General features: G+C 47.4%; 7 protein-coding genes across 7 annotated transcripts; 5 read left to right on the forward strand and 2 right to left on the reverse strand.

Moving 5' to 3' along the window:
• Positions 1–762: 762 nt before the first annotated feature.
• Positions 763–1,697, reverse strand: F4822DRAFT_423830 (RTA1-domain-containing protein; the record flags this gene model as incomplete). Its single annotated transcript, XM_051460045.1, has 2 exons — positions 763–1,439; positions 1,508–1,697. The coding sequence occupies 2 exons, from the start codon at positions 1,695–1,697 to the stop codon at positions 763–765; spliced, it is 867 nt and encodes a 288-aa protein (XP_051319133.1).
• A 1,198-nt stretch (positions 1,698–2,895) lies between these two features.
• F4822DRAFT_439441 (FAD-binding domain-containing protein) lies at positions 2,896–5,152 on the forward strand (the record flags this gene model as incomplete). Its single annotated transcript, XM_051462642.1, has 7 exons — positions 2,896–2,973; positions 3,039–3,457; positions 3,514–3,537; positions 3,605–3,788; positions 3,854–4,522; positions 4,576–4,806; positions 4,859–5,152. The coding sequence occupies 7 exons, from the start codon at positions 2,896–2,898 to the stop codon at positions 5,036–5,038; spliced, it is 1,785 nt and encodes a 594-aa protein (XP_051319134.1). The 3' UTR covers positions 5,039–5,152.
• Positions 5,153–5,552: 400 nt separating this feature from the next.
• Positions 5,553–6,015, forward strand: F4822DRAFT_384412 (uncharacterized protein). Its single transcript, XM_051456524.1, has one exon. It carries the CDS (start codon positions 5,563–5,565, stop codon positions 5,815–5,817), a length of 255 nt encoding a protein of 84 aa, XP_051319135.1. The 5' UTR covers positions 5,553–5,562; the 3' UTR covers positions 5,818–6,015.
• On the forward strand, positions 5,553–6,755 carry F4822DRAFT_439445 (uncharacterized protein). The gene has a single exon (XM_051462643.1). The coding sequence runs from the start codon at positions 5,914–5,916 to the stop codon at positions 6,454–6,456; it is 543 nt and encodes a 180-aa protein (XP_051319136.1). The 5' UTR covers positions 5,553–5,913; the 3' UTR covers positions 6,457–6,755.
• Positions 6,756–7,060: 305 nt separating this feature from the next.
• Positions 7,061–9,817, forward strand: F4822DRAFT_423833 (UDP-glucose,sterol transferase; the record flags this gene model as incomplete). The annotated part of the gene is made up of 6 exons (XM_051460046.1): positions 7,061–7,181; positions 7,240–7,927; positions 7,979–8,139; positions 8,201–8,564; positions 8,627–8,977; positions 9,034–9,817. The coding sequence occupies 6 exons, from the start codon at positions 7,061–7,063 to the stop codon at positions 9,815–9,817; spliced, it is 2,469 nt and encodes an 822-aa protein (XP_051319137.1).
• A 43-nt stretch (positions 9,818–9,860) lies between these two features.
• F4822DRAFT_9558 (uncharacterized protein) lies at positions 9,861–12,305 on the forward strand. The gene has a single exon (XM_051464214.1). It carries the CDS (start codon positions 10,434–10,436, stop codon positions 11,829–11,831), a length of 1,398 nt encoding a protein of 465 aa, XP_051319138.1. The 5' UTR covers positions 9,861–10,433; the 3' UTR covers positions 11,832–12,305.
• Positions 12,043–13,599, reverse strand: F4822DRAFT_9613 (uncharacterized protein). Its single transcript, XM_051464224.1, has 2 exons — positions 12,783–13,599; positions 12,043–12,726 (listed from the first exon to the last, which is right to left on the reverse strand). The coding sequence occupies exons 1-2, from the start codon at positions 13,481–13,483 to the stop codon at positions 12,255–12,257; spliced, it is 1,173 nt and encodes a 390-aa protein (XP_051319139.1). The 5' UTR covers positions 13,484–13,599; the 3' UTR covers positions 12,043–12,254.
• Between the last annotated feature and the right edge of the window lie 23 nt (positions 13,600–13,622).

Genomic DNA, 13,622 nt, shown 5'->3' on the forward strand with positions numbered 1-13,622 from the left:
CACTGTAGCTATAAATACAAAGCGTCATGTAGTTTTTTCCCAGGTACATACGTAGTGCATATACATCCCCTATACCTAGATACTTATGGCCGGTCAATATATAATTGAAACTACACGAGCAATTTTTCTTATGGTCTGCCGTGGGTATATAGGTACTATGGCATAACGCGATCGAATGCGCTCGGCCGCTAAATTAGCTGCGGTTCAGAATGCGGACACTGTCGTATAGCGTATTGACAGAGCGTATTTGGGATATCCCCATGTCGTGTTATTTAACGATCTGCGATCTATCCGCTATGATCCCTGGGTTATTGCAACTATACCTCGGATTAAGTACTGAGTTCCACTCTTTCCCGAAGTAGCATGATATATCAGGTTTCAATGTGATCATTGCACCTTATTTTAGTTACGTAGAATGGCCTCTATTCTGCTTCAATCCTGTGAGATTCATCGCAAAAGTTTTCTAGTTCTCTACGACCGCTAACAGCGACTGGTTGATCTAGCGGCTCAAGACACTAATCGCATACCAGTAGCGGGGTGGAAAGGTTGGAACCAATCAGAAGCCACATTAAACCTTTTGATTTCCTAATCGGGATACAATGCCTAGGCGTTCCACAGTGGGTGATGCTTTTGGTCGTCGATAAAATTTGGCATCAATTAAGAGATCTATGTATTTTCTCCGTTAAGTTATCTGTTCTAGTTTACACGAAAGATTTGCCCCGGTCCCCGTAAGTTTCTAACCCGTCAGAAATTCCCCTAAGGCTATAGACTACTAAGCATGACACGATCATCGTCGGAGCGGTTCAAACGCCGCGCATCACGCACAAGTCTAGCGGGGTGAATGATCAGGAATATGATCATGACCAAGGCCATCGGAGCGGCATCAAATACGTAAATAAAAGCTTCATGCGAGATGACGAAACCTCCTTGCCCCTGAAGGAATTCAATAGATCGTACAAGACTCCTGATGATCATAAGCAATGTGACTATTGCCAAAGCTCTGAAATGGTTTTGCCAATAGACCGACGGGTCTTTGATTAGAGTAATAGGAAGGTGCCGCTGGATTCGTCGGTATACATGCCAGATGGTGATGATAAACAGGGACAATGCCGCCAGCTGAGTGACGAGACCAGCTATTAAAATGATTCGGGATTTTTCGATAGCGTCAGCGTTGCCGGAAGCCGGTAATACGGAGCCCACGAGTTGACTCGCAATGCAGCCAAAATCTATCAAGACGTAGATCTTGGTCATCCATCGGATACTAATGAAAGAGTATGATTGCGCCTCGAGTGCCCTTGTTACACGTCCAAAGGACATATAAACTGTCGCAGCAAGAAATGGTGTTGCCGTTAAGAGAAGTAGGTTCTGAAGGATGAATGGCCCCACTTTGATAGGGTCGTCAGAGGCCAACGCTCTACCATAGTAACCGAATACCTCAGCTGCATAGGTGGTTAGATAGGCTCTACAGGGCGTTTCAATCGCTGAGAATAGTAGTTTAGTTACTGACATACGCCCCCAAGAATGAAAGGGATAAAGAACCAAGCCCGGAGCCAGAAAAAGTATACAAGATGAGCCACTGTCGCGAGACCGAACACGGCAACGAAGGACAGACCAGCTGCCTTATTTGGGCGATATTCGAAAAAGACTATTTGAGTCCCATTGACGACAGGCCCAAATGGCCCATCGCCGGTGTTCATATTGTCAATTGGTGGAGTTGAACGTGCCTCTCTAGTTGTGGTTTTGGCCGAGAAGACTGGTGAGTGCCGGATGATAGTTAAAAGTCGGGTAAAGAGAGTTATATAAATTTGAGGCGCATATAATTGAAGATGATATAAAATCAAAAACCTAAAATTCACAAATAGTGTTTTGACTCTCATTCAAATATTCAATTACGTAGGTCGGTGGTTCGGGCAGCGTATTCGATGTCGTATTCTAGGGAGTTGAATACGCTGAGTGCCCCACCAATCCCGGGCGCCTTACGCAACACTTCATAGCCCAGTGCTACGGGGGCAGAATCGGCCTGTTCATAACGGGGCAGAATCGCGCCAACTTACCTAGGTATCCTATCGTTCATCATAAGGGTGCCTATTACCAGGGCGCTTAGAGTATTATAGTGTTTGAAGTTAAGGCGGAGATTATTTTGTCATTCGTTTTTAGTCACCGTGGATTCATCTTGATCAACTAACTGAGGCGGGTGTATTGCAATGCTTTATACGAATTTGATTCCGTCGTTGGATCTCCAGGGGAGCTAAGGACCTATAATAACCCCCCTCTACGCAACTGTTAACCCACCCTAATATATTGGAACACAAATCTTCCAGAAATCGCATACCCAAAGTAACATTTCCGAGTAAAACACTCGTCGACATTTGTAATAACATTTCAAGGTATTCCAAGCTATTTCCTCATGGTAACTCAGCCCTATCACTAAGAAACGATACGTGCATCGAAAGAGTCGTGGTGATCTAATGATAAGAAATTGGGATCATCAGAAGCCGTAGAAAAGATTGAAAGCCGCCTGCCTGGGTTTACGAGTACGACGAACACGCCCGAATTTACGACGCATGTACCTCCGCTAGGTGTGTAAAGCCCTAGGGCTACCCCGAAGTGGACAACAAGAAGCACGCTAAACTCAGGCACACAGGGGTCTGATTATGCACCTATGCTCCCGTCCCTGACCACCAATATAGGGTCATATTCCCGAAGAAATCTACATACTGCATACCAAGATGGATTCAAGGATATGTCGTCACTACAGACAGCTCACTTAGGAAGGTCCACAGTTGGTCAGGGTTGCTAGCGGTATAAATATATAAAATACAAAGAATCGAAGATGGCTATGGTCCTCAATAGGTCCCGTGTTATTCGGTTTCCCAGGCGGGTTTTGTCGTCAACATGCGGTTTTCTCCTATATTGTTCGTGGCTTCTATCTTGTTAACCACCCACACGGTCCTCGGAGCTACTTGCAGATGTGTGAGTTTTACTCCTCCCTTTCTTGTCGTCTGTACTTGTCTCTGATTTTCAAATTTGGTGAATAGTCTCCATCCGAACCATGCTGGCCAACAACTGCGGATTGGGAGTCGTTCAATAAAACCATTGGCGGAGCCCTTATAAAAACTACCCCTCCAGGGTCCGTATGCTACCCTTCAGAACCTAATTACAGCGCCGAGGCCTGTGAGGGGGTAATCAGTAACTGGACAGCCGACAATTTTCACTCCTCGGATCCCATTAGCGTCAGTTCTTCATGGACCAACGATACCTGCGATCCCATCTACCCCAACGGAACTAGCATTTATGGCGACGAGTCCGCCGGGCAAAAGGGATGCTCTCTAGGGGCACTTCCAGAATACATCGTTGATGTGACGGATTCCAGTCAAATACAAGCTGCTTTGATGTTCGCAAAAGAGAGGAATTTGAGGATTAATATTAAAAATACTGGACATAACGGAGCAGGAAGGTAGATGGATCCCCGCGTTGGTCTCACCAAGCGGAACTTCGCTAACACCACTGTAGGAACACGGCAGCAGGTAGCCTATCGTAGGTGTCTTCCCCGCTATAAGCCAATTCGCAGGCACTTATACACTATTACTTACGGCTCAATTAGACTCTGGACTCACAACCTGAAAAATATCGTATATCATGAAATTTTCCAACCCCAAGGATGCTCGTCAAACACTTCATGGAAGGGGTCGCAAAAAGCTGTGACAATAGGTGCGGGCATTCAGGGGAGTGACCTATACCCTTTTTTCTGGGCAAACAATATCGTAGTCGTCACCGGTACTAGTACGGTAAGTGTTCTCTAATATGGCAATGCCATGTGATTGTTAACTGAGCTAACTGCCTTAATTGTAAGGATGTTGGTGTTGTAGGATGGGCTACAGGCGGTGGCCACGGCTTCCTAACTGGCGAATACGGCATGGGCGCTGACAATATCCTCGAAGCCACTATCGTAACCCCAGCCGGGGACGTTATAACGGCCAATAGCTGTCACAACAGCGACCTACTATGGGCGATACGGGGCGGTGGTGGTGGTACATTTGGGGTAATCGTTAACATGACAATGAAGGCTTACCCAGTGCCGAGCTTGACACTACTAGGTCTAAACATCGCCGCTAAGAACGGTACCTCTAGCAAGGCATGGTGGAAAGTTATAGCGCAGCTCAACGGTGTATTCTCCGACATTCAGCAGCAGGGCTACTACACTATCGGGGGTCCCCCATCAAGCAGCACCCTAAATTTGGCGAGTTCTCTTTTTTTCTGGAATAAGTCGAACGCCACCGCTCAGAGCATAGCGGCCCCTATTAGGCGCCTCCTTTCAGCGGCAAACGGCACTGTGAATTTTACTTTAGCAGAATTGCCAGTTACCTCTATCTTTGATCTCGTGAAGATGTACCCGTCCGGCGGTAGTCTATCGAGATCAATTACTGCATCTCGATTAATCACCAAGCGCGCCGTCAAAGAGCAACCGGATCTCTTTGCTCAGACACTCGAAGTAGTCGGATCGCAAGCTCCAGCGCCTTCAGTAAGTGTTGGGATTAAAGAAATCAAATCCTCACTAACAAATCGGCTACGCAGGACGGCACCCCGAATCCCGGTATATCAGGTATTATGACAATCGGTCACGAAAGTGTCAACAACTCCCTAAATCCAGCCTGGCGCGATACAGTCGTCCATCTTATCACCGAACAGTCCTGGGGTGGTTCTATGCCCGCTAGCAATGTCTCTAGAATCGTCAACGAGATGACTTACGGGAAGCTCAATGCACTGCGAGGATTGGCCCCGGAGTCCGGAGCGTACCTCAATGAGGTGAGTTTCGACCCCAGCTTTTGCGCGATCCGCCCCAAGCTGATATATCTAGGCGAATATTTTCGAACCAGGTTGGCAGTGGTCCTTCTACGGCCCGAATTATGCACGGCTTCGCGAGATCAAACGAGAATATGACCCTGAAGGTCTTCTCTGGTGTCGTCAATGCGTGGGGAGTGAGGATTGGGTTCAAAATGAAGACGGGAGACTTTGCCAGGCCTACCAGCCATTTTAGAACCCCCACATTAGCGCTGGTGGGGGATTAGAACATGCACGAAGGGTTAATCTACCTACATGTAGGTATATTAGACATGAAGACTACATGAAGACTACATGAATTAGTCTATTTCGACGATATACCTTTTAATCGTATCATAATTCATTTCGTCATCTGAGAACTCACCCAAAACTCGCGTTTTGGCATGCTTAATGACATCGGGGAATGTGGACGAAGATAAATGCACCAAGAACGCTGTACTGAACGTGTAGTAACCCTCACCCTGGTACTACCATGGCTATTCTAATCCCATGGTGGAAGAAAGGCATGCCCTATAATTTAGTGGTCTTTAGTTAGAGCTTCCCTATAATTACACTGAGTAAATACCCAGAACACCGCTGTTGGAAGACTGGATCGACAGCCATTCCGGTGGACTTTTCACCAACGCTTCAAATGCCGGGTACTCATGTTATTCACGACGTGTAACAGAAATATATTCATTCGTCATAGCGAAGACGGCTTAATTTGCCCTGCCTGCTTCCATGGATGAAGGCGGATCTATAATATGTGGGCTGAAGTGGAGATGTCTATTACATTTTCGTATTGGTGTCGTAATGTCGTATCACGGCTGGCGTATTGGCGTATTGATGTATCGTCCGTTCTCGAGGCTCGCCGGGTTTGATGGACACCCCTGGAATTTCCAGCTCAGGGTTAGGTTTTGGTGGATGGATTTAGTAGATATACTCGTTATTCTTCTCGTCCTTTTTCGCATCACCATCATCGCGACACTCTTTTAGGTGATAAATGCGCTCTAATTAAATCAAAAGTAAATTATCAGAACTTCGCCAAATCTCCCTCCCGCCGGCGTTTTGAGACAAATCTAATATTCAACCATGGGGGGAGACACGACCGTCACCGAACAATATTGGAACAAAACAGGACTTACCGGTCTAGTTGCACGCAGCCTCCTTCGCACTCTACAAGTCATCTTCGCCATAGTCGTCGCTATACTATACGGCCTCGACTTATACGACACGGCATTCGCATCAACCGGAAAGATATCATCATGGATTTACGCAGAATTCGCGGTCGCCGTGTCCTTGATAACATGTATACTTCACCTCTTCGTCGCAGCTACGAGATTTGCGTGGTGTCTGTTGGACTGGGTCGTCTTCATTCTGTGGGTGGTACAATTCGGTGTGTTTGGGACTTTGTATATTGGGGGGCGGTATAAATCCGATGTCCCTGATTCCGAGCCATCAATAAGTCGCATGCAGGTTGCGATATGGATAGATATGGTCAACATGCTCTTATGGCTGGCGTCTGCGCTTCAAGGGGTCGCTTGGTGTGTTATTGTTCGCAAGGAAAGGCGGAGGGCAAGACGAGAGGAAGCTCATAGGTTACATAGTCGTGGTTTAGAGGCAGTGAGCCGCTAGCTTAGGGGGAGTTTAAGTCGTAAATGCCCTAGAATACTAATATTGTACCTGGAAGCTAGGTTTAGCGCTCGATTATAGGGTACATAAATTCTCATGTCTACAACACAAAGTCCTAACTCAACCCAATACCTTAGAGTCGTAGAGCTCGAACTAGTGGAACGTTCCGTTAAAGGGCCACTTTCGTCCGCGCTTAGCAACCTGTTTTTGCTATTTCGAAACCTCGAGGCATAACCAGTACTTGTTAGATGTCGGCTCTTTCCGGTCGTCGTATTTGAGATGCATGAATACGCTGGAATACGCTGTTGGGGGCCCACTTCAATGCTACCTGGGTGGTAAATGGGGCACGATATGCCGGCTTCTGTAGGTAGAACCCTGAGCTAATGCATAGTGCTATCGACCGGTCGTGCATCCCTTTAAGGGGTCGATACGACATGAGAGCCGGCTTGCTAGAACCATAGTAGTTCTTGCAAGGGTAGAGCGTTTAACTACGTCCCGGCTCTCAACTTCAATTGCTGTCTTTCTAGTCATTTGCTATGTGTTGAGAGATGAACTGGTTTTTAACTCCATCGGAAATCATGAGCTTCTCGCCGGATCATTTATGACCATGAATAACTCCGGCTCTCCAACTTCGCACGAGATCCCAGCAGAACCTTCTCCCGCCTATCAGGAATTTGATGTCCGCCATGGCTCGACGATGTCCAATGTTCCCGGTATCGGTGTTAGAGGTATACTTATAAGGCTCCTCATACAGCCTCGTTTTGTGATGCTGACTTACGGTGGCAGACAATGGCCGGGTTGGTGTCGATATCAGCTCCGGTCTGAATCAACGGCTCTCGCGACTTCTGACAACCTACCCCACAGATTTTAGCCAACCTGACCCCGTCCCATCACCAAAATACCTAGAAGAGGAACAATTTCCATTGCGGCTCAACATCGTCGTTCAAGTCATCGGCAGCAGGGGAGACGTTCAACCCTTTGTTGCTCTCGGGCAAGAACTGAAATCACACGGCCATCGCGTGCGACTCGCAACACATGATGTATTCAAAAGCTTTGTCGAGGCTGCTGGGCTGGAGTTCTTCCCGGTCGGTGGGAATCCGTCGGAGCTCATGGCTTATATGGTGAGGAATCCGGGTCTTATTCCCAGTATCGAAAGCCTACGAGCAGGAGATATTCAACAAAAGAGGAAAATGATAGGGGAAATGCTGCAAAACTTCTGGAAGTCTTGTATCGAACCTGACGAGGAGACTGGAAACCCTTTTGTCGCCGACGCAATTATATCGAATCCTCCAAGTTTCGCTCATGTTCATTGCGCACAAGCTCTGGGAGTCCCTCTGCATATGATGTTTACGATGCCGTGGACTAGAACAAAGGCTTTTGCGCACCCATTAGCAAATTTAGCGAATCATAACGAGGATCCCAGGGTCGCTAACTATCTTTCATATTATGTCGTGGAAGCCTTGACTTGGCAAGGGTAGGTTGAAACGACTGTAATTGAAATGACCTGCCGACTAACTTCGTAAAGGCTAGGGGATCTTGTGAATGATTGGCGAGACCAGACGCTGAGCTTGGAGCCAATTCCCACCACGGAAGGGTGCCGTCTCCTCGAAACGCTCAAGGTCCCATTTTCGTACTGTTGGTCTCCAGGCCTAATACCGAGGCCGAGTGATTGGGATTCGAGTATAGGTATTGCCCCTCATGTGTAAAGGTCCATTAGCGCACTCATCCAATATTAACATTCTCAAAGACGTCTGTGGGTTCTTCTTCAGGAAGCCACCAAGCTACACCCCACCAGAGGATCTTGAAAAATTCCTAAATTCGGGTCCGATGCCTATATATATAGGATTTGGTAGCATAGTCGTCGACGATCCAGACCGAATATTAACGATAGTCTTGAAAGCGGTGCAAACGCTAGGGATCCGGGCTATCATCTCGAAGGGTTGGAGTGAACTGAAGGGAACTGGTGACCCGAATATTTTCTACATAGGGGACTGTCCCCACGAATGGCTTTTTCAGCAGGTTAGCGCTGTGGTACATCATGGCGGGGCTGGTACAACAGCTTGTGGGCTTCTTTATGGCCGCCCGACGGTAATTGTGCCGTTTTTTGGAGAGTGAGTCGCAAATCTTAGTGGCGTTTTAGGACTCGATAGCGCTAACATGAATGCATATTCAGTCAACCATTCTGGGGCGAAATGCTAGCAAGAACAGGCGCTGGGCCAAAGCCCGTTCCATATGCATCACTTACTTCTAGAAAGCTTGCCGACGCCATAGAGTATTCTCTGACACCTGAAGCCGCCGATGCGGCATCCAAAATTTCTGAGAGCATGAAGAAAGAGTCGGGAGTCAAAAGAGCAGTGCAATTTTTTCATGCCAATCTCCCACTGGCAAAACTGACCTGTACCATTTTCCCAGACCAGCCAGCGGCATGGTCTTATAAGGGTAAACAAAACCCCATCTTACTTTCCAAACGGGCAGAAAATATCTTGACCGGACGGCAAAAAATCGATCAGAAGAAACTGAAGCTGTAGGTCTTCAAAATCAAGCGTACTTCGGGTTAGTCTCGTTAACTTGATTCTTTAGGTATAAGTCACATCCTATCTTTATTGAGCCGGAAAGGTGGGATCCGGCAACGGCCGTATCTGCAGCATTATTAGCGACATTCGCCCGGACCGCGAATGCCACAGCTGGAGTATTCACTAAGCCCTATGAGAAATACAAAGAAATCAACGGAGCTTTAGACAACTTAGAAGAAGATCGTTTTGGTGATGCTGTGACGAATAAGACTGCTGTGCACAGCAAACACAATGCACTAAACAATTATCGTACGACAAAAGCTCTAGCATCTGCATCTGCATGTAGTGCCGGAAAAGCCCTCATGACATGGTCTAGAGGAATATTCGTTGACGTCCCCGTGGCAGCGACCGAGGGCCTCCGTGCTCTGCCTCGTGCTTACGACGATGTTAAGCCACATGGACATGTCAAAGGCTTCAAGACTGGAGTGTCTGTTGCTGGAGAGGTATTCGGCCAGAGTGTCGCCGGAGCGGTAACCGACATTGTCGTGTTTACTTATAGAGGTAAGAAGGAAGAAGGTCCTAAGGGAGTCGCCAAAGGATTAGCCAAAGGGCTGTTCAGTATTCCAACGAAGACTAGCGCAGCGACTCTAGGGTTAGTCGCTTATCCTTTACAAGGCCTAGCTCGCAGCATACATAGTGCCACGCGAACCACGACCAAGGAAGCAATAGAACGTGCTAAGAGAGCTGAAGGAGCTTGGTTTCAAAAGAATTACCCGTCTGGAATAGAGGATTTTGATTATGTGGTAGCTGACTTTGAATCGCTCGCTGGGAGAGTAATGAAGTCACTGTAATAAATAAATGATAGAAGGAGAGTTAGTGGGGTGGGGTGCTGGAAATTAGAATTATCTACTGAAGCTCGCTTACATAATGCACATAATGTCCCTTCCTATAACCATGCTCCTACCTAGGTACCTAGGCAAAAAGAATCTTCCCCCAAACAACTTCGGAACTCTATCCATCTCATCAATGAACAATCTATTCGGAAGCCATATAATATCAATCTCTAGAGTTTCTCCCTAGGATATTTTATCAAGCATTAACGTGCTGAAATGGCACGAATGCTCATATCAACCTAAGGTCTTCTGAGGTGTTATGATGCGAAAGTTTTCCAACCTTCTCATTCGGTCGGGTTTGCTCTAAGTAGTAGCATCGCAGGGTGGTAAATGAACGAGACTGTGGTATCAACTCAGGGGCATGTGGGCGGTTAGGTACCTATCCGGGTACCTAAGTGCTAGTTTGCTTCGCCCCATTTAGTCGCCATTTAGAGGCGAAGCCCCCAGAAAGACGCGGCGGGTCCGCTAAAACCACAAATCTTTGCTCATTATTCATCTCCTAAAAACATCAACATGTCTATAACTCATATCAGTTTTCGCTTACATTAACTTCATACGATATACCTGAGAAGTGATGATCATAAGGGGAGGTAGATCACAGAGTGATGGCTCTGATGCCGATTCGTCGGCGCCAAATGCGAATGGAGGCCGGACAGTGAAACTTCACAGACGATCACATCGAAAATCGCGTCGAGGCTGTTCCAATTGCAAAAAGGCCAGGAAGAAATGCGACGAAGTGCAACCGACGTGCTCAAATTGCGTCAGGCGGCAACTAGACTGCGATTTAGTTCATTCTCCAACACCAGACGCAGGTAATTCGGCAGACCAATTCCATAGAAGTCCCGGTGTCAGATCAGGTTCGCTCCGCAGTGAGCTCATGACTCCCGGCAGTCAAGCTAGCCCTCAAAGCCAAGCCTCTGCCTGTCAAATTCCAAGTGCGATTTTATCTTACGAGGATATGGAGTTTCTCCATCACTTTTCTACCGACTCTGATATCGGCGTCGGCGATTCTAGCGAAGGTAAAAGGTTATGGCAGATTCACATGCCAAAGATAGGATTTGCTCATCCTTTCGCTCTACATCTCATTCTCGCCTTCTCAGCTCTACACCTCGCGCAGCAGCATCCCAATCGGAGGGATCATTTAATCGCAGAAGCCGGCCGCCATCACACGATAGGCTTGTCAGGTACCACTGACGCATTGCGTAATCTTCATTCTGGAAACAGTTCAGCGGTGTATATTTCAGCAATGTTTGCCTCGTTCTGCGATCTTGCGTTCGGACCACAGACTGGCGAATATCTCGCCTTTAATGATAGAGGCACGGAAGCAAAGTGGTTCACGTTTCTTAAGGGTGTGCGTAGCATTATGGAATCAGGTATTCCATATAGCTTCCCATCCGCTACCGACGAGGGCACTACCGCGAATGACTCTTCCCCAGAGTTCAAATTGAGATATCACCCCGCATACACAGAGCCTTTCCGCACGCTGCGAAACTACATACTCTACACAACGACCGCGAATTATACCGCCGTCTCAACCTACATGGACGCTTTTGAGCTCCTTAAAGACACATTCGATAGTGTGTACGCCGGACTTCGCAACCCGCAATGCGAAAATGCTCACTTTTCGGTATTGATATTCAGATGGCTTTATCTTATAAGCGATGATCTTGCTGCCCGGCTCCAGAAGAAAGAACGGGTTGCGCTTATCATATTCGCTCACTTTGCTGTTCTGTTCAGGGAGATGGAATCTTTTTGGTTCACTCAAGGGTGGCCGACCCATATTCTGCATGGCGTTTACAATCATCTTGAGGAATCTGATAGGGTTCACATACAATGGCCTGTTGACGAACTTAGCCTAGGAACCAGCGTGGGAATAGCTCATGAAGCGCCGAACTCAACCCCAGACAATTATACGCAACAGAATGCGGGGTCGGAGTTTCTTAGTTCATGCCCAGTAGGAAACGGTGGTTAGAACGGAACGTAAAGAGATTTTCGAAAAATTCCCGTATGCTCGCAATCACCGGATTAAAAGCTGTTTCACCATCTCTTATTAAATTCGATGAGATGTCGGACTTGAGCATGACCTCGTGGCGGGCTTGTTGCACTGTAGGATTCAATATTCGCCCGGCAGGCGCTATATTTCGGAGGGGGGACCCCCTGGGAGTATTTTGCCATTCACTCGGCGCATTACTCCGCACTCGTTCTTTACGATTACCGGGAGTGATGCGCTGTAATTTGAGGGTGTACAATGCCGTAATTTGCGTTAATTATGGATGCTATATTTCGGTAAATACCGCTAAAACACAGCATTCTATGCCTTCCAAATATCCTACCTTATACGAGGGCCGATCAGCACTGGCGCCGCTTTTCACTATCATTCGCTCTTGTCTCAATTCTACTGTCCAGAGTCACATACGGGCAACGACGAGTTGTTCTTCCAGTCACAATATGATATCCATAGTTGCATCGCTCCCAAAATATTTGCCACGAGCCCAAATACAATGGCAACTCCGATTGAAACCACAGCGCACCAATAGGTGAATCGTGGATTTCTCCGACTCTCCGACCACCTTTCAAGATTAGTCACTGGCATTGGATCATCTGCTTCTCTCCATAGATCATATAGCCTATCAGCCCAGTATGGATATTTCTGGTACAAGGCCCGGGCATCTTCGGGCTCTAAGGCATCTCTCGGGTGTTCGTGTTCTTCCAAATCCCCTTGAATTGACCTGAGAAGATACGGATCAAGAGAGTGCCCGTCCACCTCCCTTATCAGGATAGACAAAGAATGCGGGTCACCTGCTGCAGGAAATAAAACATCGAACGTTCTTAGAGTCTCTCTTATCAGTCGCGGCGGAAGGCATCCCCTATGCAATAAATAAGCAAAAGTATATTCAATTCTACCTAGGAATGGCCAACCTACACCATGGTAGAGTCCGCAGTAGAGCAAGCGAGACTAAAATCAATCGCCCCCAGATTCCGAAGAGAAGCGCGCAAGAACCACGGGTGGGCGTAAATATACAATGTTTTCTGGGCAATACCCTTGAGCAAAACTAGATGGTCACTTAGATGGTCCGTCCATTGAATATGGACGTTCGCATATGCTTCTAGATAACTCATCCGCAGCTTATCCATTCTGATAGGTCTTATATCATGGGGGATATCAGACGATAGCGGATAGACACGGTCGATATACTGGGTTATCGTCTCCGAAGCTTTCCATGCTGGCTTGAATATTGGCCCCCCAATCGTCCCCGGAGTAACGCAAGCCGTTGCGAACATTAGCCTCACTACAAGGTCCAGCAATGCTTGATCAGGTGGCAACCTTGAAGTCTCGTCATATGCGAGATCCATTTTAGGAGTTGCAACCTTCGATTTGAGCAATTGTATAATCTCAGTGAGGTCCGATATCGTCTTTGGAACAGCCGTATCGTGTATTGAGGACTGGACGACCACACGGGTCACTTCGCTATTGGCGTATCTGAAGTAGTAGGGTAGAGAAGCCCCTACTTCACCTTGAACGGAGTCGATTGAGTAGTGGGTCCACATTGCTGTTACTAGGAGTCGAAAATCCGTATCTGAGAAACGAACAAACGTCCCCATCTCCAAATTGTGTTCCGCCATAGCATCATATTCCGCAAAGTCCAAGTATTGGTTGCCACTATCGCCCACCGTGGTAGACTCGGCGAGCCGAGCCTTTGTATACCTAGTTTTTCCCCTCACCTAGCTGCCAATGAGATGACTGTGTTGCTGCATTGCCACG

The sequence above is a fragment of the Hypoxylon trugodes genome (assembly GCF_022578975.1).
Source record: "Hypoxylon trugodes strain CBS 135444 unplaced genomic scaffold F4822scaffold_1, whole genome shotgun sequence".
Classification (NCBI taxonomy): domain Eukaryota; kingdom Fungi; phylum Ascomycota; class Sordariomycetes; order Xylariales; family Hypoxylaceae; genus Hypoxylon; species Hypoxylon trugodes.